Raw genomic sequence first — 22,104 nt, forward strand, 5'->3', positions numbered from 1 at the left:
AGGTAAATTAACCTGCAATTATCCAACGAAGATAAATAGGCAATTCCGAACAGGCAAAAAATAATTTTATACAAAGTCGACTTCTTTGCATAAGGCATTGCAACGAGCAGGAGCAAAGCCAAATTTTAAAATATTAGAAAAATCTAGGAAGCAATGTATTCGAGGGCTCTTAGTTATGATGGCTCTATAATTAGTGGAAGAGATTGCTACAGTCATGGGCTCTACCGACCCAATTCGTTGCTGAAGCTTCTTCCCAGTTGCTCCATCAGGACTCGGGTATATTTTTTTAGATGCCCTAAGCCAGGGGTCGGCAACCTCGGCTCTTTTATGACTCGTGGACTTCAACTCCCAGAATTCCTGAGCCAGCTATGCTGGCTCAGGAATTCTGGGAGTTGAAGTCCACGAGTCATAAAAGAGCCGAGGTTGCCGACCCCTGCCCTAAGCTTATAAAGACTATTCGGATTCTTATGAAAAGGGTTAGACTCGGTGTAAGAGCAAAGCAGAACACCATCCCTCTCCCTTACTTGTGGGCCGCACTCACGTCCCCAGTGCGCTTTGCTCCCAGCGTCGCTCGCCTCCCTCAAACTCACCGCACCGTCAAAAGCCAGAACCTTTTAACTCCAGCAGCCGCTTCTGGCGGTTCATTTTTAAAATGCTTCGCCATCAGCCAATTGGAAAGCGGCAGCTTTATGCGACCCGGAAGTGCTTTTCCAAAGGGGTGGCAAAGTGAAGCTATTCGGAAGTGCTCCGTTCTGGCGACGCTATCCGCGGGGATTTGATGGGTAAAAGCGATTGTGGAGAAAGTTCTGGGTGGGGGTGGGGGTGTGTGTATCTTTTTCCCGCGTAAATCTAGGCCTGTGGAAGAAGAGGCCGGTTCCTCTGAGGTGAGGAACGAGCTGTACGTGGCGAGGCTGTTTTCATTCAGCCCGCTGTCTTCCAAGCCTGCCTTCCCCCCCGACACTTTTGGGATGATCTGTGCACGGCCAGGCCGAGCTCAGTAGACATGCCGGTAAACTGCTAACCAAGAGGTTAGCTCAGGGGTAGGCAACCTCGGCTCTTTTATGACTCATGGACTTCAACTCCCAGAATTCCTGAGCCAGCCAAGCTGGCTCAGGAATTCTGGGAATTGAAGTCCATGAGTCATAAAAGAGCCGAGGTTGCCTACCCCTGGGTTAGCTAATGCAATCCGTTCCACAATGTCTGATTTTTGCCATCTCTTGCTTTCTTTATAATGCACTGGTTGCACTGGTTTAAATGGAGTTTCAAATCTTTAAGGACTGATAGTAAAATGCAACAGTTAAGCTACCAAAGCTGCGGTTTTTCAGGTTAAGTTCTTAGCTGAAAATGTGCATGTAGAATTCAGCATTTAGAATGCCTTTCTTACCCAACTACAGAAAGTATTCTTCTGGTTCCTTCTACCAAAGATGAAGCAGGAGACGTTCCGAAGAGCAGCCTATACTGTGGAATGTAAGGATTATGTGCATGTGGTAGAATTCAATCCATTTGACTGTGGCACTGCAGAATCACTCATTGCATATGGCGGCAATAATTACGTAGTTGTCGGGACTTGCAGATTCCAGGTTAGTATACATTATAATGTTTACATTTATGTAAAAGTGTTAACTTGGAAGCTACATCTGAAATTTGAGGAAAGAGCTTTTGAAACTCAGTGGAGAAGATATACATAAAACAGAAGTTTCCAAAGGATAATTGGTAAATCCATTGCATCAACAAAGTATTGCGCTGTTTAAAGATTAATATATGTATTAAGACATAAGCTTTGGAAGACTTCAGTTCATTTCAGCGATTATCCTGATTCCCCAGGAGACTCGATAATTTTTTAAACCTAGCAATTAGTTTTCTTTCAGAGTCACTGTGTATATATGCATACAAGGGTACGTATTGCTTCAGTGAAATATGTATGTCTACTTAGAATGGTATCCTTTTTTAGTTCAATGGGAGCTATTCCCAGACCTGATTGTTTACAAGGGAAAAGGGTATGCAAGGGTTTCATCATGGCAAGGAAGTAGGTTTGACTTTAATAACTCTCTCATTTGTTATGAAGCATATCAAAATATTACATGCATCTTTAGGAAGAAGATACAGCAGTGGAAGGAATACAGTATAAAACTCTCAGGACTTTTCAACATGAAAGCAGAGTTGATGCCATTGTGTGGAGCCCAGAAACTAGACTGGATGCTGTACCTCCCCATATAAGGTAATATGCCTAATAAAAACTTAAAGATAGTAGGATTTTATTTGTTTTAATATTAACTACATATCATGCCTTTTGTGTGGGAGTTCAAGACCAAATACATAATGGATCCCTCCTAATTATGTCTCTTCTCCCCCGCCTCCCCGCAGGCAATCTTTTAAGGTGGATTGGGCTGAGAAAATGACAACTCATAGTTACATAGGGAGTTAAGTATAGGCAGACCTCAACTTACAACCATTTGTTAAGAGACCAAAGTTACACCAGCATTGATAAAAGTGACATGACCATTTTCACAGTTACAGCAGTTGCACCATCCCTATGGTCATGTGACTGAAATTTGGGCGCTTGATAGTTACAGTGTCCTGGGGTCCCATGATCCCCTTTTACACTCTTGACAACAAAGTCAGTGGGGAAGCCAGATTCACTTAACCCTGTTACTAACTTAACAAATGCAGTGATTCACTTAACTGTGGCAAAACAAGTCGTAAAATGGGGCAAAACTCGCTTAACAACTGTCTTGCTTAGGAATGGAAATTTGGTCAATTGTGGTCATAATTCAAGGACTACCTGTATTAAGTCCAACATTTTAACCACAATCTTGATTCTCCATATTATCCTGAAGTTTGGTATTTTGAAGTATGCAATTTTGCAACTATGCAATTTTACCAATCAGTAAAATTCTACTAAAGAGAGTTTTCTCCATGTCTACTGAATGTTTAGTTTATAAGTGGATCTTTACTATAAAACAATACCCTGTATCAAGCTCAATTCTCTGTTAGTATAATGACATCCTGGAACATAATAACACTGGGTCAATCTGAAAGCATCTTTTGCTCATAATTTTGTTTTTAAAGCAGCCAATCTACTATCTTAAGAAATTTGGAAGTAAAATTATTTTTGTGCCATCAAGTCACTGTCAGTTGACAGCTTAGTCCTTCAGGTCTTCCAGTAGTGCATTCACTGTAATCTACCTTGCTTGTAACATAACGGAACAACAGTTGGAAGGGACCTTGGAGGTCTTCTAGTCCAACCCCCTGATCAGATAGGAAACTCTATACCAGCTGCCTGCAATTAGTGCAGGTTCGCATCCCACCAGGTTCAAGGTTGACTCAGCCTTCCATCCTTCCGAGGTAGGTAAAATGAGGAACCAGATTGTTGGGGGCAGTTAAGCTGACTTTGTAATAATGCCGCTTGGGGTGTATGTGAAAGCCCTAATAAGCAGGCATATACATAGAATGAAGGCTACTGCTAAGCTTGTAAGCCGCCCTGAGTCTTCAGAGAAGGGCGGGATATAAATGGAATTAAAATTAAAAAAAAATTCAGAAAAATAGTTGTCCAATCTCTTCTTAAAAACTTCCAGTGTTGGTTAAAAACTTCCTTGTGGTCATCTTCTTTTTCTCTTACCTTCCAAATTTGCATAATGTGTCCAAAATATGAGAATTTGCGGTTAATTATCTGTTGCTCTTATTTTGTTCTAGGATTTTTTCTGGGCAATCTGTGGTATTCTCATGATTCTTCTATGGTTTTTTAATACTTTCATTGCTATTTTACCAAGTACTAATCTGCTATTTCTTAATTGCTAATTCCTTTTGTCTTGATAGTTGATCCTAAAATGTAGAAGCTATTTCCTCTCTAATATTTTTACTGTCAATTTTAAGGATGATTTCTTTACCTACTTTCATTAATTTGGTCTTACTTTATATTTAATATAAATCAGAGTAGTTCATCAGCACTACAGTTATTCACGTTTCTTTTTCCAATTTTAAAACCATGCTTATTCCAAACCAGCTTCCCTCAATATATATTCAGGTTGAATAGGTATAGGTGGAATTAATAAGAGGAGAATATATAGCCTTTTCTTACTTTTTTCTTGACCTTGAACAAGAGTACAGAGAAGAGCAACAAAGATGATTAGGGGACTGGAGACTAAAACATATAAGGAACGGCTGCTGGAATTGGGTATGTCTAGTTTAATGAAGAGAAGGACGAGGGGGGACATGATAGCAGTGTTCCAATATCTCAGGGGCTGCCACAAAAAGGAGTGACTCAAGCTATTCTCCAAAGTGCCCAAAGGCAGGACAAGAAGCAATGGATGGAAACTAATCAAGGAGAGAAGCAACCTAGAACTAAGAAGAAACTTCCTGACAGTTAGAACAATTAATCAGTGGAATAACCTGCCTCCAGAAGCTCTGAATGCTCCAACACTGGAAGTTTTTAAGAAGAGACTGGACAGCCATTTGTCCGAAATGGTATAGGATTTCCTGCCTGAGCAGGGGGTTGGAGTAGATGACCTCCAAGGTCCCTTCCAACTTTATTATTATTATTATTATTATTATTATTATTATTATTATTATTATTATTATTATTATTATTATTATAAGCCATATCTGTCTGAGCTGTGGATTCTTAAATATGTATAGGTTTTGTATAAGAACAGTTAGATAATCTGGGATTCCAATTTTCATAAGCACATTTCATACCTTTATCTTATTTATTTGGTCAATGTAATTGAAGCTCAGACTAAAATCATTGAAGCACATAGTTACTGCTGTTTGGTATTCTTTGTCTTTCTTAATTATCCAGTGTGTATTAGTAGTATGTATCAGCAATGGTGTCTCTTGACTTGCATGTCTAGTTATGATCTTATGATCCAGCCTCATCATAAGTACTATTAGTACTCATAAAGATCCTCGCCTCTTCCTCAGCATGTGGAGTATCATCTGACCTGAGCGCCCTTCTAGAACTATATTATCAATCATTTTATACTGTCTATCTGTGGAGTTTCTTGGTAAATAGAAGAAATGGTTTACCATTATTTTCTCCCATGCGGTATGAAGTTATGTATTTACCGTTGTCTACAAAGTGATCATATACCTCCAGCATCTTCCTGTATTGCTGCCTCCTTGCTTTAGCTAGACAGTGGGATGGCCTTCAAGCCTTGAGTGACCCTAATGGGATTATATACTTTTGGCTTTTATACTATGCTCATATCTGTTAGGAAGAGCCCTCATCATGATAAAGCACCACATTTGCACTCTCGTGTGCTGAAGCAACTGTCATTAATATAACAAAACAGGAATTTCATACAAGAAATATTGAAAAATACAGTGTAATGCTACTTTATCTCAGTCATTGAATGATTTAGAAATCTGCCCATAAACATTGGATAGAGGGATTCTGTGAAAATACCTTATTTTCATAAGCCTCTTAGTTCATCACTGACACTAAACTCCTGCTGTCAGTTTAAAAGTGTAGAAGCTATTGTTCCTTATATGCTATGTGCATAGACAGTCCAGGAATACAGAGCTGCGACTGCTCTAGGATTATCACTTTTTCTAATTAATAAAAGACAATGAAACTTTTAAGAAAGTAAATACATAACAGCAGTGAAACCCAAGTAGGCACCAGTGTCAATGTCTTCTTACATAAAGCATGCTTTTCAAATAATAAACTTATGAATCTTATCCATTTTGTAACTTATCAGTTGCCTGAGAAGTAGAAAATAAAATTAGCCATAACTAAAGCTCAAATCCATCAGCAATATGCAGTGCCAGGTGGAACATATAAACAGCTATCTTCTGCCTCAAATGGCAATAAAATATGTATGTTAGTCCTAAATAATGACTTGCAGATTTCATAATTTGTATTTCCAAATCAAATTGTTATTTACTACTTTGTGTCAAGATGCGTTTTTATATCATCCCCATATATTTTTCTTGGGTGTATCATTTTATCATATATCTTGAGCAGGAAAGAAAATGTCTTCTCTCTATAGATGATAAATGTTATGCAGTATGCTTTTTTCACTGAAGAACAAGTAAAAACATTTTAAATAAATAATTATAGACTACCTGCTTTGCTGTGATCTGTTATGCATATATACAGGTAGACCCTGTTTACCAACTGCCTCATTTAGCAACCATTCAAAGTAACAGTGATGTAAAAATACATTTTTATGATCAATTCTCACATTTATTATCATTACAGCATACCACAGTCATGTGATCACTAATCATGTGCTTCCCAATCAGCTTGGAACAATCAGTTAATGTAGAATGTAAAAGTCAAATTACAAGTTTTGGTCACATGAAGTTTTGTTTAATGACTACAGTGACTTAGTGACCAAAAGGGAAGAGATCATAAGCCCATCATCATATACTTTTCTGTTTACCAACATAGAGTTGCCCAATTGTTGCTAAACAAGGACTACCTATATTGCAGAAGTTTAATAATTAAATGATGTACTTTTTCGTGATAAGATAAAGCTAAGTTGAGGAAATTCATAACATGTCAACTGTTACACAAAATTACAGTAAACTGTTTCATTATCTTAGATTTTGTACTGCTGCTGCTGATAGGAAGTTAAGGTTATTCACATCGGACCTCAAAGATAAGAATGAATATAAGGTGAGAAGAAGAAATAAATTATAACAACAAAAAGTGGCTTTTAATACTTATTTGTATACAAATCAATTTAAATTGCAAATTAAATTGCATTGCAATGCCTTGCATTCAGTAATTTTGAACAGACGTAAACAATTGCATTGTATCTTGTATTTTAAAAGGTGATTCTAGGTGACATTTTTGAAGCACATTTGTGGTAACAAGCATGATAGTATTTATTTCAGCAGTTCAAAACTTAAGTTCCATTTTATACTTCTCAATGCACCTTTTAAATAAAATCAATTAAGTTTATAAAATCTAAAGTAGATTGAACTATGAAAAATTGTGAAATTAACTATATGACATATTTAAGAATATTTAAGAAGCTGCTCAGAGTTTCCTTGAACTGCGAGATGGGTGGCATATAAAATTAATAAATAAAAGATGAACAGAAAGTATAACAGGATATTCTGTTACATCTTTGGGTGATGTGCAAGGATTTCTTACTCCAGTTTTTTAGTAATAGCATGGAGAAAATATATTTTCTCTCCTCCTTAGTTATATACAATAGGAGATAAATTGGCTTTCAGTGTTGATAAAGTGAACTATTTCAGTCATGATACTGTAATTCCTCACTTCAGAATTCTTAGATTTTCAGTGTGTGTGTTTTTAACCCAAGCTCAGAGTGATAGGTCTTTGGATTTAAAATGGTTCCTTATATAGAAGCAATCAGCAGCAATTTAAATATAAATGAAGCATATAACCGTTCAGATTTGACAGGATGAATAAAAATGAACAGAACAGTGGAATTTGCAATACAGATAGTCTTCAAGATATAATGGCAGTTGGGACCAAGATTTCCATTGCTAAGCAAAGTGCTCAGATAGCGCAATGACATGTGACCATATTGCCTAGCGATGGCAATTTAGGCAATTCCGGTTGACATAATCCCAAGACATGCAGGTTATTAAAGCAGGAAACAATGAGAGTCCAAGGTAAGCAGTGTGGGATACCACAGGAGGGTGAAAGAGGCCCAGGGCAGACCTTGCATGAGTTGGTGAAGGTCAGTGTTGCAGATTAGCGTGAGTGCAGAAAGAGCAAAAGGGAGGAGGACACAGTGCATGGAAGCAACGAAAAGCCGATAGGGAGTCTTGCAGTCTTCCCTGCTGGCTTCCCCATTGACTTTGTGGGAAACCAGCAGGAAAAGTTGCAAATGGCAATCATGACTGTGAGAAGTTGCAGTTTGTCATATGAGCTGGTTATCAAGTGCCTGAATTTTGTTCAGGTGACTATGGGAGATGTTGCATCAGCCAGAACTTCAATGACCAGCTATAAGTTCAGCACCATTGTAATTTTGGACAGTCACTGAACAAATGGATGTTAAGCGAGGATAACCTGTATGTCTCTGAAAATTGGAACCTTACTTGTAAAATTAGATACAATATAACAAAAAACCCAGAATGCAAAAGCATTATTGCACCCAAATTCTGCATTTATGATGCATTGGTATACTGGTTCTGTAGCATGTGCTATGAAATCAGTTAAGAGATCCAAGAATAAAATAATGGCACTTGCCAATTCCTGTGGATAGTGGGACAGAAACCTGAAAGAAGTGTTATTTAACCATTCTAGTAACTTAGATTTATTTATCATTGGGCCTGAAGCTTCCAATAACAAAGACGGCTTTAGTATGGAATTAGTGTTTGTGCAAGCTATTGCAGTGTAATTCATATTATACTTCACTGATGTCAGTTTGAATAAACTAGATCTAAACATACCAGATTGTCTCTTTACAAAACTAAAGTCATGTTGATTTTATTTCCCTCAAAGCTACAATTCAAAATATAGTTTCAACCAGCAAAGTCCTCAGCCTAAATGACTTGGGTCTTGATCTTATATTTTGATCCTAATCTTGCTATCTTCTCCTTATTGTGCCTTAGAATGGTGCCTTAATTTTACCTTGGCTGATTTTGCTTCTTTTAAAATGCCATCTTTGTGTTAATTCTATAATAAAAGATATTTCTCCTTTTTATTAACAGACTTTGGAAGGCCATTCAGATTACATTAATGATTTGGTATTTTCACCTAAAGGTCAAGAAATTGCAAGTGTGAGTGATGACCACACATGCAGGTATATATTCTGTTAGTGAAATATTACTTTAATTATTTATATCTATTTAATTATTTATGTATATAAATGTGAAAAAATGAACATGTAGAAAATTGATATTTTTGTAGAATTTTTCTACAAAATTTTTCTACATATATATTTTAGTTAATATTTAGAAGCTACCCACAATTCTAGAATTTGGATGATTATTGTAGCAAATAGATGATCTAGTTTTGGTCTATTTGGTTGGGTGATGGGTTTTCAGTAGGAGAGTTTGAATAGATTCATGCTATACGAATGAAAGACAAGAATATTTCAAATTGATCTTGCTCTTCCCATCCTGTGTCTTGGCGAAGACAGAATTTTCTGAGAGTCATCTTGAACATTCAGAATTAGTTTCAACTCGTTGGCAGTAGGATATGCAATATTTTCTGTTTCTAATTTCTGCCTCTTAGAAGATTATCTCTGCCTTTGTCCCTTATTTTATATTATTACAGTAATAGAATAATGCAGAACTATATTGAAACTACTGTTTTTAACTGCTTGAGTGAATATAAAAATTAACTTATTTCATGATTCAATACAAATGTACCAATTACTCTACTGGTATGAGGATGTACCCAAGATAATACAGTGTCATTAGTAATGCCAGAAATTGAATATTGTATTAATTAAAGAGTAACATATGTTTTAAAAACAAAAATAATGTAATGATTTTGCCTTTCATGGAAAATTTGCCAGTCATTTGACTATTTACATACATTTTTTAGCATTGGTCTTTATCTGCTTTCATATTTTTATCCATGTGTAATGTTCTGATCTTTAAAATAACTGATATGAGCATTAAAGTGGTCACACTCTGCTTTACAACAAACTGATAAATTAGGTTGCCAAAGCACTATTACATGTATTCACAAAGAATTAGCTGACATGACTCTTTGGGTCTCAGCCAATGCAACCTGTAATAGTGAAATTCCAAACATTTACTTAGAAGAGTCTCATTCAAAGTCGTGGAATATATTGTTATCAGGATATAAACAAAAATATCTTTGCAAATGGTTTGTATGTACCGTACTTCACTTTTTAAAAAGTTATATGTTTTTCCCAGAATAACATGATTTACAGATAAAAACAGCATGTAGAAATACATAGCTCATTGTTGTGAGTCAAGTGATCTCAAATTCAAGTACGTCTCTACAAAAAAAAATTGCTAAGGATGATCCACAAAGCATTATGAATTCTTATGATTTAATGAGGAAAAATAGCAAAGCAATACTATCATCACCATTTATAGTTGTCTTGAAAACTGAGCTAATTACTGAGTCTCGTCCAGTTTAGAAAAATTATTACCAAATTAGTTTGGATATGCATGAAGTATGTGACTAAAGATCTGGCCTTGATTATCTATTAGCACAATTTTAAACTGTTTTAGTATAAAATCTATCCAGCATTTTAATTCCCTGTACTGATCTGGTTTTTGTTTTATTTTCTTCAAGATTTTGTTCATTGACATTTTAAAAATGCAGGGTATCTATTGCATCCTCCTTTCATGTAACAGAAACCCTGTGCTTCTGTTACAGTGTAGAACATAATAATAATCACATTATTAATAGATTTGGCACATGGTGGGTGGGGGTGGCAGTCAAACGTCCCGTTAGGCATCATGCCATAGTCCAGGTGTGGAGACAATGGTGGGGAGTGAAAATGGGAAGCCGCCGTGGGCAATGGGCAACAAGCAGTAGACAGGGCCTTCCCATTTTGACTTCTACCCACTGCCTACCTAGTTGTGGCGGCCCAGCCGTAACCACCCAGCCACGCCTTCCTGGCCCTTTGAGGGCAACCAAAATGTTGATGTGGCCCTCAATGAAATTGTGTTTGACACCCCTGTATTACGACAATCTTGTTTCTTAGAAATAACTGATGCGCATGAAGAACTGGCAGCTGTGGTTTCATGTTGTTGTCTTTTATTTATTTATCTCTCTATATCTTGTCTTTCATTATTTTTATAAATAATTCAGGGTGGTGAATATACCGAATACATGTCGTCTTCGACTTATAACAATTCATTTAATGCAGGGGTGTCAAACTGCTGACCCACGGGCCAGACGCGTCATGAAAAAACTGCGCCCAGCCTATTGCTGGCAATGGGGAAAAAGCTCCGATACATTGTGCAACGTCATGTGACGTCGCAAGTTTGATATGTCTGATTAATGAGTGTTCGAAGTTACAACGGCACTCAAAAAAGGGACTTAAGGCAATTTTTCACAAACTTTTCAGAGCATAGATAATAACATTAATCTGTGATGAGATCAATATTATCCCATAATTCATAATGACCATGAATTTATAGCAGTATCAGGGAACTGTTTTATATCAATTTTGTACTATTATACATCAATTTATTTTTATTGCCTGCACTTATTTGAAGTATAAAGTTGTATTAGGTGAACAACAGAATTTGTTGCAGCAGAAGAGAGGCAAGAAAGTATTCTGAATATATTCTGTAACTGAATGTGATCTTATGTTGCAACTAAATTTAAAGCAGATTAAAGCATTAAGTCATAAGCTGTAAAATTGATACAATTCTCTTTTGCTTCTTTGGCTTGGGAAGAGGACCTGATTCTTTTGCCAAAATAATTCACTGTCTTGAATTATACTAAGTTCATTTTTAAATAGATAAACACAGAGAAAGTGTTGATTTGTCTTGGAAAAATCTACAAGGCAAAATTTCTGGCACCAGAAGAAAGGGCTTTGTCTGCAGATTACATAATCAGATAGATGCTCTTTGTTTTCACAGACATGTACTTTAGAAAAAAGGGTTCTAATCTCCTTTAAGCTATTAATTATATATTAATTCATTGCTATTTAATTTAATAGTATTTATATTATTTTGTTGACTTCTTTTCATATTACTCTTATATTTTTATCTGTGGTGGTTGGCCAGCACACAAAACAAGGTGTAAATTTGATATATTAATTTATATGAGTGTACTGCATGCAGATTAAGAATGCACATCTCCTTAGTTCAAAGAAAACAGACAGGCTATGATCTTAGCTGTAATGAGCACATATAGTATAGCTTTCTCCTACTATATACTTTCCTTTCGGTCAGCTTCATAATCATCATCCACTGATATTAATATATGCATATTCTATCTTCTGTCAACTGCATTTAGGATGAGAAGTCCAGATCTTTACTGTGATAGGAAGGAGTAACAATGTATAACCTCCTTAAACCCTAATCTTTTTTATGTTTAGAGTCTGGGATTTAGAAGGACATTTAAGAGCTTATTTTGTTTTACGTTCTCCTGGAATGAGTGTGGGCTGGCATCCTGAGGATGCATTCAAGGCGAGTATCAACCAAACTGGGAGCTACTTACAATAATTGTAAATAAAAGTGAAGCATTTCAGAATTTTCCAGTGTTAACACTCTGAAAATGTGCTTTGCAGTTATAGGGACATTATATGTTGCTTTAGAAATAGTAACCTACTTCATTGTTTTTAAGCTATTGGAGAAAGGTAAAGCGACTGAGGAAGAATCACTTATGCTCCCCTATGCTCCTGAGAGGATTTTTTTTTTTAAAAAAAAGCTATTATCATACTATGATAATTTAATTATTAAAATGGTCTAGCTTCATTATTTCCATGGCATCTTGAACCTGTCATTTATTGTCAGGTAAAATAATTTCCTACCATGCTCTTTACTTATTTACTGTCTAGACCAGGGGTAGGCAACCTCGGCTCTTTTATGACTCATGGACTTCAACTCCCAGAATTCCTGAGCCAGCCAAGCTGGCTCAGGAATTCTGGGAGTTGAAGTCCATGAGTCATAAAAGAACCGAGGTTGCCTACCCCTGGTCTAGACCAAGCATGTCAAAGTCATGACGTCACGTGATTTTTTTCCCCATTGCTGGCAATGGGGTGGATGCGGTTTTGGCATGACACATCCGGCCCATGGGCCGGCAGTTTGACATGCCTGGTCTAGACAGTTTTTAAGCTTTCTCTTGTGTAAGAGAAATAAAACATAAATGAAATCAATTTTAAAGGCAAGTGGTATAAAAATTAAAATAGCTCTCCAAAACTACCAAATTGCAGTCCCAAGTCTTAGTAACAGCAGAGGTATTCAGAGGAAAAACATGAGTTATAAATGGATCTGTGCAATTGCTTTAAAAGTAAGCACTGATAGGGCTTGATGAACCCTGGTTAATCAAAAAGGTCTCCTTGATAACTCTGCCTTATTGAAAGAAGACTGACTTTCTGGTCTTTTACAATGTCTAATGGGCATGAAAACAAATTTGGGTTGTTGTGTTTAATTTATTGCTGCATTTTAAAGCCACTTGGAATTCTAAGTATGATCTGTTTTGTGGATTTATATTGCTGGATGATGTCATGTGTTTTAATGTTCAGTTCTTCCCATATTTCTCATACTTTTGTTTACGATATAATGAATTGTTGAATTATGATAAATGATGGAGTTGGTTTCATACCAAGATCTTTCTTCAGCTAGAATTCATTTTTGAATGTTAGACATACAGAAAAATCAGACCTTAATTATAAGGATTCTTGATTGCATTGTTGCAATAAGGTATACAGAAGAAACAAGTCTGAATAATGCCATATCCCACGAATTGCAACTGACTGTTATCTTTCATTTGTAGTTGATGGTAGCAGAAAAGAATGGAACGATTCGATTCTATGATCTTGTAACACATCAGGCTATATTGTCTCTCACAACTGATCAAACACCACTAATGTCAGCAAGCTGGTGCCTAAAAAATACTTTTAAAGTTGGAGCAGTTGCAGGAAATGACTGGTTTATCTGGGACATTACTCGATCTAGGTATCATAAAATATTCCATGCATTTTTATTGAGACATTTCAGAATAATAGATTATTATTGTCTTTTTTAAAAATGTGCACAAAATATTATTTATTATTAAGGCCCTATTTAATTTAGAAGTACAAAGAAAAAAGGAAATGCTTAGGAGATCTCATTTTCTGTTACTATAGTCCTTAGTGTAAAACATGGCTTTTCAACTTTTTTCACTCATTATACCACTTTTAGGATATGGCAACATCCGAGTAGCACCAGTCGCCTAGCAAGGTGTCAAAAACTTGATGACCAAAAAAAAAAAAAGGAAAAAAGTGATGGAAGTACAGGTAGTCCTCAACTTAAAACAGTCCGCTTAGTGACTGTTCGAAGTTACAATGGCACTGGAAAAAGTGCCCCCTAAGCCACAGCTGAGCAAGACACCTGCCTGCCCGGCGGCACTCTTCCTCCTGTCCGAGGTTTTCATTGTGAGCATTTCTGTTGAAGATTGGCAGCGTGGGTTGGGTGGGGGCTGTTTGGTTTTTATTTCCCCCGTCTGCTGGGTGGTTGCAGCAGTTTTGGTCACTTCACATGACCGTCATAAATATGAATCACTTGCCAAGCATCTGAATGTAAATCACAAGTCCCTGGAGATGCTGCAACATTCCAGCTGATCGGTGCTTCTTCTGGGCTCAGAAGCACCAGGATCAGCGCCGAGCTCCAGTTGGAGCCTGGCGCTGATCCTGCTGCTTCCACTGAGCCCTGACAGCCCCGAAGAAGCGCTGATCCTGGCACTTCTGCTCAGCCCTGACAGCCCTGCAGCTCCAGCCGTCTCTCGCTCAGGCTTGTGCGGTGCTGCCACCAGTTCAGCTCAGTCCCCTCCCCCGCTACCACTTTTCTAGGATGGTCGTGTACCACCTGCCAGATGCCAATGTACCACAGGTGGTACCTGTACCACTGGTTGAAAAGCCCTGGTGTAAAAGACTATTACACTTTAACTGTTGATTAGAATTTGTAGGGAAATATTAACATAGTTAATACAGTTTTTATGATGTAAAAATAATAATTCTAGAAATTACTTATCAATTTACAAAATAACTTCCTAAATTTGTATTTTCAATTAATATTGATATAAAAAGTCAAGAAAAAGAAAACATGGACATATATTGAGAAATAAAGCCAGGAAAATGTTTCCACTGGATTTCTTTGCTTTATGCATCATTTCCCTTGTATATGTGGATTCAGTAAAGAGAATTAAAAATATCTCTTTTTCTAGCAATTCTTTTTCTATGTTACTCAAGCTTACATATCCTCAAAAGCAATTTCCATGTGAGATGCTTTTAAAATTATGTTGGAAAGCAACAGTTTTGTGGTTTTTAAGTGACAACCTTTTTTTACAAATAAAGTTGTTGAATAGCATGTATTTCTGATTGTTATCTTAGAATGAAGTCATGCTGTCCAAATTGTGCATGACCTACTTCTCATCAGGAATTAATGATTTTTATTATTAGAAATTATTCTCTCTTTTAGTTACCCTTTGGATAAGAGGCCTGTCCATGCAGATAGAGCCAGATTATTTAGGTAAGTTTTATTTAGATACATATTTAATTGATGCATTTGATTAACTGACTTCTCCATTAATCATTGGTGAAGGACCATAAGATTTTGCTTTTGCCAATATTTACAGGTGTTGTTTGCATTTGAGAGATAATCGTGCAATTTTTCTTTGAAGTGTTATTTTAAATTAATTGTTAATATTTTACTCTTTCTATTAGCCTAACCTTTCTCACTTGATTTTTATGGTTGGGAACTCTGAAAATTGCAGTCTTAAAACATTAGGAGACTACCCAGCTTTCAAAGGACTTAGTTAGAAAATGAAAGTCTGTTAAGAAACTGGGATGAAATGGGAAATAAGGGAGAATTGTAGCACAATGTGTAGTATTTTTTACATTAGTTAGAAAGGCCGTCACGTCCAAGTCCTTGCTCAGTGCAGGAATCCAAGTTAAGGCATGTTAGAAAAGTACCATTCCAGCTTGAGCACATACAGTTAAGTAGAATGCATCACATCTTAGGTTAACTGGTTTCACTATTCGGCTGCATTTGCTTTTTAAACATTAAAACCAAAACTTGTATTCCTATAATTTAATTACATGCTTGCACGTCCCAAAGGGCAGATTTAGGATGCAGATCCCTTGGAGATGCTAGAGTAAGCAGCATAACAATGTTGGTAATAAAATAAACAAGACTTGCTTTCTACTCCCTGAAGTTTTAATTGTCTTTCCCCGAAATTGTCACTTTTTTTCCTGAAACTTTCTTATGGTATGGTACCTAGAACTGCACACAGTTCAGTACTTGACCACAGTACGATAGAATGAAATAATTACTTCCCATGGTTTTGGTACTATATATTTCTGATGCATATCTATTTTTTGGTAGCAGCATCACATTTTTATCTCATGGGCAATCAATTACTATTCCAAGGGTAATGTAGTTGTTTTGTAGGAATGAAATACAATGCAAAACATTCAGTATTTATGTGAGGAATTGATTACAGGTAGTCCTCGACTTAGATCACAATTAATTGAGCCCAAAAATTCTGTTGCTAAGCGTGACATTTGTTAAGTGAGTTTTGGTTCATTTTACCAGGTTTCTTGCCACAGTTGTTAAATGAATCAACACAGTTGTTAAGTGAATCTGTCTTCCCCCATTGACTTTGCTTGTCAGGAGGTCACAGAAGGTGATCACATGACCCTAGGACATTGCAACCATCATAAATATGAGCCAGTTGCCAAGTGTCCAAATTTTGATCATGTGACTATGGGTATGCTACAATAGTTGTGTGAAAAATGATCATAAGTCACTTTTTAGTGCCATTGTAACTTCAGTCACTAAATGAACTGTTGTAAGTTGAAGACTACCTGTATTATTGTATCTTTTACACTGAGCCAAAAGATGTGTGCATGTACATACACAAGCATTAGGCCTATGCAAAACATTCAGTAGGGGAACTTCACATGACAGTATGAAAAAGCATCCTACTTTAAAGTAGCTATGTCTTTGGAAAGATTCACTTAGATGCTTCAAAAAATGTCCCATGATTGTGTATATGCATAGATCTATGCATATTGGTATTCTCAACCAAAAGTTGAAGCCACTTACATACACTGACAGCTGGGGAGTCTTTTCTAACAGCTGCACAAACCTTCCAAAAGATGTGGTTGCTTTAATATCTTGCCTACATTATATAAAATATTTTCAAGAGCTGTGGCATAGACTTCTGAAAATGATTCACTGAATTCACTGGAAAAGATCTATTATATACCACTGAAATGATGAAATTCAGAGGTGTTTAATTTTGACTTTCATAATTATATTGAACATTATTTTAAAATGTTGTTAAGGTTCTCTTTATGTGTTTAGATGGTCCCGAGTGAATGAAAACTTGTTCGCTACTACTGGCTATCCAGGAAAAATGATCAGTCAACTTCTAGTTCATCATTTAGGCCACCCTCAGGTAAATTTATGACAAATCAAAGATGTAAAATCCATTTTTAAAAATTTATTGTACAATTTTGTCCTTAAGTAACTTATGATTACATGACAAATCAAGTGTAATCCATTGTGGGAAATTTTCTTTTATTTATTTCTCACTTGGACTTCATATGCTTTGAATCTACTTTATCAGAACATCTCAAGGAAAACTGCATTTGTATGGTCAAAATGAAAAAAAAATATAGGCTGGAATTCAGAAAGCTACTTTAGACACTCTCTCTTTAAAGTCTTAGGCATACTTGTAAAGATTTTTTTTAACTTTATTTTTTTTAAACATTAGATTCTCATGGTGCAGTGCACAGTGTTCCTGGTAATGGCTTCAGGTTTTTTTTAAAAAAACAGTGTATTAAATGCCATGGAAATTGGCAATTTAAGAAGAAAATCCCTTTTAGATTCTGGTTGTAGTGGATAAGCTGAGGATATTTGGAGCATAAGAAAATATATTCTAGTTCACCTGGCTTTAATAGGCAAGATGTTCAATCTAAGACATATATAGTATTACTAGTAATTAACTTTGTGTCATTGTGATTGTGTCTTCCTGAAATAGTGCTGTAAAATTTGCCTTTTGGCTTTCCATATAAGTTAAAGTGATTATGAAACAGAGATTTGGAAATAAAGCTGAGACTATTGGAAAAGACTTGAGAATAAATTATTCAACCTCAATCCTCTGCACTCAAAAGGAACTCAAGGATTAAGAGAATTAAAGTCATGTCTGTATATTTTGCATCTTGTATTGCATCTTATACATATTGTGCATTGCACAAATTTAATTCTGATGTCCAGTGGATTAGATTTCCAGAAAGGACTAATGGGAACCAGTTAAAAGAATCATTTAAGGTAGTACCTTATAAGAGAGTTTGAATTTCATGAATTCTTTCTGGTAGAATGATTATTAGAAGCTACAAAAATAGCATAGTGCTTATACTTCGGTTTAATGTAAATAATGTAATAGAACTTCTAGATATCTCAAGCATAGCAAAATGTTCATTTAGGAACAGACATTTCTGTCTGCCTCCTGATATTCCAAGTTCTAAGGCTAAAAGAGTCAGCATACAATAAGTGCATTTCTTAGATATCCATGATGTATTGTGACTGATTTTGCTGATTTTCATCTTTACCAGAGAAAACAAGCAGTAATATTTAGTCACCAAGAGAGCAAAATGTTTACAAGCATCATCTGTTAGTTCTTAATATTTAACTATCAGAGGAAACTATATTTGGAATGTGATGTAAAAGGGATAGACTATGATAAAGGGAAATCTAAGCATTACTGTGGAAAAATAGTAAAACAACTAAATGAAAGTGCTGGCTTCTATATCCAGTGTCAGATCTTTAAAAAAGATTGGGAGGACCATCTTGATTTATTTTGGACTTTTCCATCATGTACTAACAGTAGATTTTTTTTACTTGTATAGCTTATTTTTTGCTAAATCATTATTTTTTGGCTTCTAGTTTCAAATTTAGAAGCAAGCTGTCTTGGGATTTAGAAATTCTAAAGTTATATCCAATTCCAGTGATGATTGCTGGGTTACAGCTAAAGGGTATTTTGAAATTTCTTTTGAAGTTGTCTTACTGTATGACAGATCTTAAATAGAAATAATAACTAAACTAATTAAACTTTTTTTTTTCTCTCTACAGCCTATCCTTATTGGTTCTGCACCCTTAGGATCTGGTTTAACCTGGAACAGGACCCTTCCACTATGTGCCATGGGAGGAGATCATAAAGTATATTTTTGGGTGACCGAAATGTAAAAAACTATATCGACTCTATAGTGGTTTAAATTATCACATAATGATTAAGGGGGGGAGAGTTGAAGTAATATAGTTGGCTTATTTTATACTTTTTTTACAGAAACATTACTTTAGAACAAAGTTCTGAAGTTTTTAAACTACTTAGTTTCTAGTTTTAGAAGTGCAGCTGGATTTAGCAAGGCATTGTATTCATTGTTTTCTGTGCAAATCTTGTTGAAATAATCTCTTGTGCAAATCTTCATTTGTTTAAAAGAAGTGCAGTCAAGAGAAACAGTTAAAAATAGATAGCCTGTATGGAAAGATATAAACTTTCATAACATTACCAGCAAAGTAAGAGTGGCTAAAAGTGTTGGTTCATATCCCATCTCAGCCTGGAATGACAAAGCATAGCAAAAACTCTAAAAGTGAATATTTTTAATACAAATTGATTCCTGATATGAATGTGTATATCTGTGTTACCAAGAAATGCTATGCTAACTATAGATAGTGAGGCATGATGTGGTTACAATATATAACGTCACTTATTGGCTGCTAACTTTTACAACTGAATTTACTGAGAAAAAAGACAAATCCAAAACAGTAACAAACACGTAGTCAATTTCTACAATGAAATTAAATTGTATACTTAACAGATGTTAAGAACCTTTTTATTTGGTCATGATAAATGAGAATGAGATAAATGAGAACTCAGTTTTTTCAGGTTGCTGAATAATGGGCAAAATCCATCCTTTAGTTCAGGCATGTCAAACTCGTGGTGTCACGCAACGTATCATGACTTTTTCCCCATTGCCAGCAATGGGGTGGGCGTGATTTCAGTATGATGCATCCATCCCGCAGGCTGGCAGTTTGACATGCCAGCTTTAGTTGCTTGAAAATTTAAAATGCCCATAAGCTTCCATTCTTCTGATTAGGACTGCACAATGTGTTTGAAGATTGAGCTGTAATAAAGACTGTAATTTTCACAATTGCAAAATTCAAACATTATTTATTTCATATGAAAGTTGATAGTATGTAATGGGAAGAGTTCTTACAAACTGAGACAACACAAATCAGACACAAAGAGATGTTTTTAATGAAGCAAGTTTACAAAAAATGCTTTTTCCAATTTCAGTGTTAATATTTCATTTCACATGAAAATTAAAATTATGACTTTATTAACTCTGATGTTGCACAAATATAACAAGGCTACAATAAGTGAAACAAATATTCTGTAAATATATATTATGGGCACTTATTTTATTCAAATGTTAACGTTTTACTTGCTCACAATGGATAGCCCTGTGTAAATTTATATATTCTCAGTCAAAAAACAAAAAAATTGTACCTCAAAGCTTGAACAAATCTTTAAAAAGCAAACAGCTTGTTCCTTCTAAAAGCTGTTAGTGTGCTAAGTAAAACTGTAAAAGTTTTTAAGAAAATTCAACTGGAAAATAATGACTTTATGGGTCTGTAATCAATGGCTCTACTTCAAAAATCCATTTTGTGCATTTGTTTTAATTAAGCTCATGTGTTAGAGTTTTTGAAGTACACTGTCAAACTTCATGGGACATTTCTTTTTGCACATATTTCTCCTTTTTTTACGTTTACGTTTTTACGTTTTATTTAATTTATATACCGCCCTTCTCCCTGGGGACTCAGGGCGGTTCACAGGGCATATAAATAAAAATACAATACTATACAAAAGTTAAAACAAAGATTAAATCAGTGCCCAATTAAAAAACAATAATACAATCTAAAATGACAATTTAAAACCCAGCTCCCCCATCAGGCCAGACCGGCCAATTCAAACAAATGGGTCTTCAGACCACGACGGAAAGTTCGGAGGTCCGATGCCGTCCGGAGCTCCACCGGCAGTTGGTTCCACAAAGCCGGGGCACCCACAGAGAAGGCTCTCCCCCTGGGGGCCGCCAGTCGGCATTCCCTGACCGGAGGCACCCTGAGGAGGCCCTCTCTGTGGGAACGCACAGGGCGGAGGGGAGTTGAAGCCGGCAGCAGGTGGTCCCCGAGGTACCCCGGACCCATGCCATGTAGGGACTTAAAGATCATAACCAGTTTTTCTATAGGTTAGAGTAGGCAAAATATTGTCAGACTTCAAAGCTCAGCATGCATTTCTCTTTATTTTAGCATGGATTCATACATTCAGATCACAAACACATTTTCTACATCAGTATCTCTAAACAGCTTAACAGGTCAATGTGAAACATGCAAGAATCAGAAGAAAGTGAGTTTTTAATTTCAAATAGTTAAAAGTGACCATTTCCCGTGTGTGTGTCTGTGTGTATAGTTTCCAATATAATATTCATCTATTATGTTTGGCAGATAACACTATATTTTCTTCTAAATCATAAAACAATTTTGCTCCAAAAATATTTATCAAAAGAAAATAATAATAATTTACATATGTAAATATAGTGATATTTCTGATATTTGGAGTAATTTATGCTAATTTCCAGAATCTATATATATGCCCTTAACATCCTGCAGCTTATAACTTTTCCTGATATTAGCAAATATCAAAAAATTCAAATAAAAAATAAAAGTTTCTGTCAAATTTTAGGATATATTTTTTTGAAAAATCTCAAAACTCTTTGTTTTATTGGCTTTTGTATTCAAATGTTTTATCTTTGTGTTATAGTTTCTATAAAATATTACTAACTTAATATCAAAGTTGCTAATATTCTTAATATTTTCATAAATTTCAAATTAAATTGTTACAAATTAAATATAGTTTAGCTATTCACTAGTTCCACAGATCTGAGTTGATCTACTCTGGATCCAAAAACTAGATCCCAATTTATGTAAGTATAATTTACATCTATATCGACAAACATATGAGCTGATGCTTCTTTAAAAACACTGCACTTGATAACATAACAGCCCTGGGGGATCAAGCTAAGGCCCTTCATGATCCAATGTTTTGTTTTCACTATGATATTGAGGATATATTCATATCCCCCTAGTATTTAAAAGTGCAGTGGAAATTGGGAGTACATTTGAACTAAAGACACAAACTGATCAAGAAAAAGGGTAATGTGGCTGTGGTGCTTAGAGTGGCTTATCCACACTGAAACATGGATGTGCAACAGTATTCTACCCCATGGTTGACACCCACCCACCCACGAGGTCATTGGGACTTCCACATGCCACTCTCCATGTAGAGGAGAGAGATATCCTGGGATGATCTCATCACAGACTGCTACCACAGTTCTCCAAGATGGCACTCGGGACATTTCCACGGGCCCAAAGAGAAGGGGAGACAATTTTACCCATTATGCACATCAG

At 35.8% G+C, this 22,104-nt stretch overlaps 1 protein-coding gene across 3 annotated transcripts; it reads left to right on the forward strand.

The window, feature by feature from the left end:
- The first annotated feature begins 720 nt into the window (after positions 1-720).
- Positions 721-20,395, forward strand: NUP37 (nucleoporin 37). 3 transcript variants are annotated; one of them, XM_083365828.1, is made up of 10 exons: positions 721-782; positions 1,395-1,580; positions 2,094-2,218; positions 6,550-6,622; positions 8,638-8,729; positions 11,967-12,057; positions 13,367-13,548; positions 15,049-15,099; positions 16,939-17,032; positions 18,709-20,395. In XM_083365828.1, exons 2-10 carry the CDS (start codon positions 1,425-1,427, stop codon positions 18,820-18,822), a joined length of 978 nt encoding a protein of 325 aa, XP_083221954.1. In that variant the 5' UTR covers positions 721-782; positions 1,395-1,424; the 3' UTR covers positions 18,823-20,395. The 3 variants fall into 3 exon arrangements, with proteins under 3 accessions (XP_083221954.1, XP_083221953.1, XP_083221955.1); XM_083365827.1 differs by having other exon boundaries at positions 767-884; XM_083365829.1 differs by lacking the exon at positions 18,709-20,395 and having other exon boundaries at positions 767-884; positions 16,920-16,999.
- Positions 20,396-22,104: the final 1,709 nt, after the last annotated feature.

Source organism: Vipera ursinii, assembly GCF_947247035.1.
Source record: "Vipera ursinii genome assembly, chromosome: 6".
In the NCBI taxonomy this organism is placed as follows: Eukaryota; Metazoa; Chordata; class Lepidosauria; order Squamata; family Viperidae; genus Vipera; species Vipera ursinii.

What these genes read in the sequence shown, in the direction of transcription:
- NUP37 (XM_083365828.1), top strand. Translation starts at nt 1,425, where the DNA reads ATGAAGCAGGAGACGTTCCGAAGAGCAGCCTATACTGTGGAATGTAAG. An exon ending in AGTGATGACCACACATGCAG is followed by an intron (nt 8,730 to 11,966) that starts GTATATATTCTG and finishes TTTTATGTTTAG; the next exon opens with AGTCTGGGATTTAGAAGGAC. An exon ending in TGGGACATTACTCGATCTAG is followed by an intron (nt 13,549 to 15,048) that starts GTATCATAAAAT and finishes TCTCTCTTTTAG; the next exon opens with TTACCCTTTGGATAAGAGGC.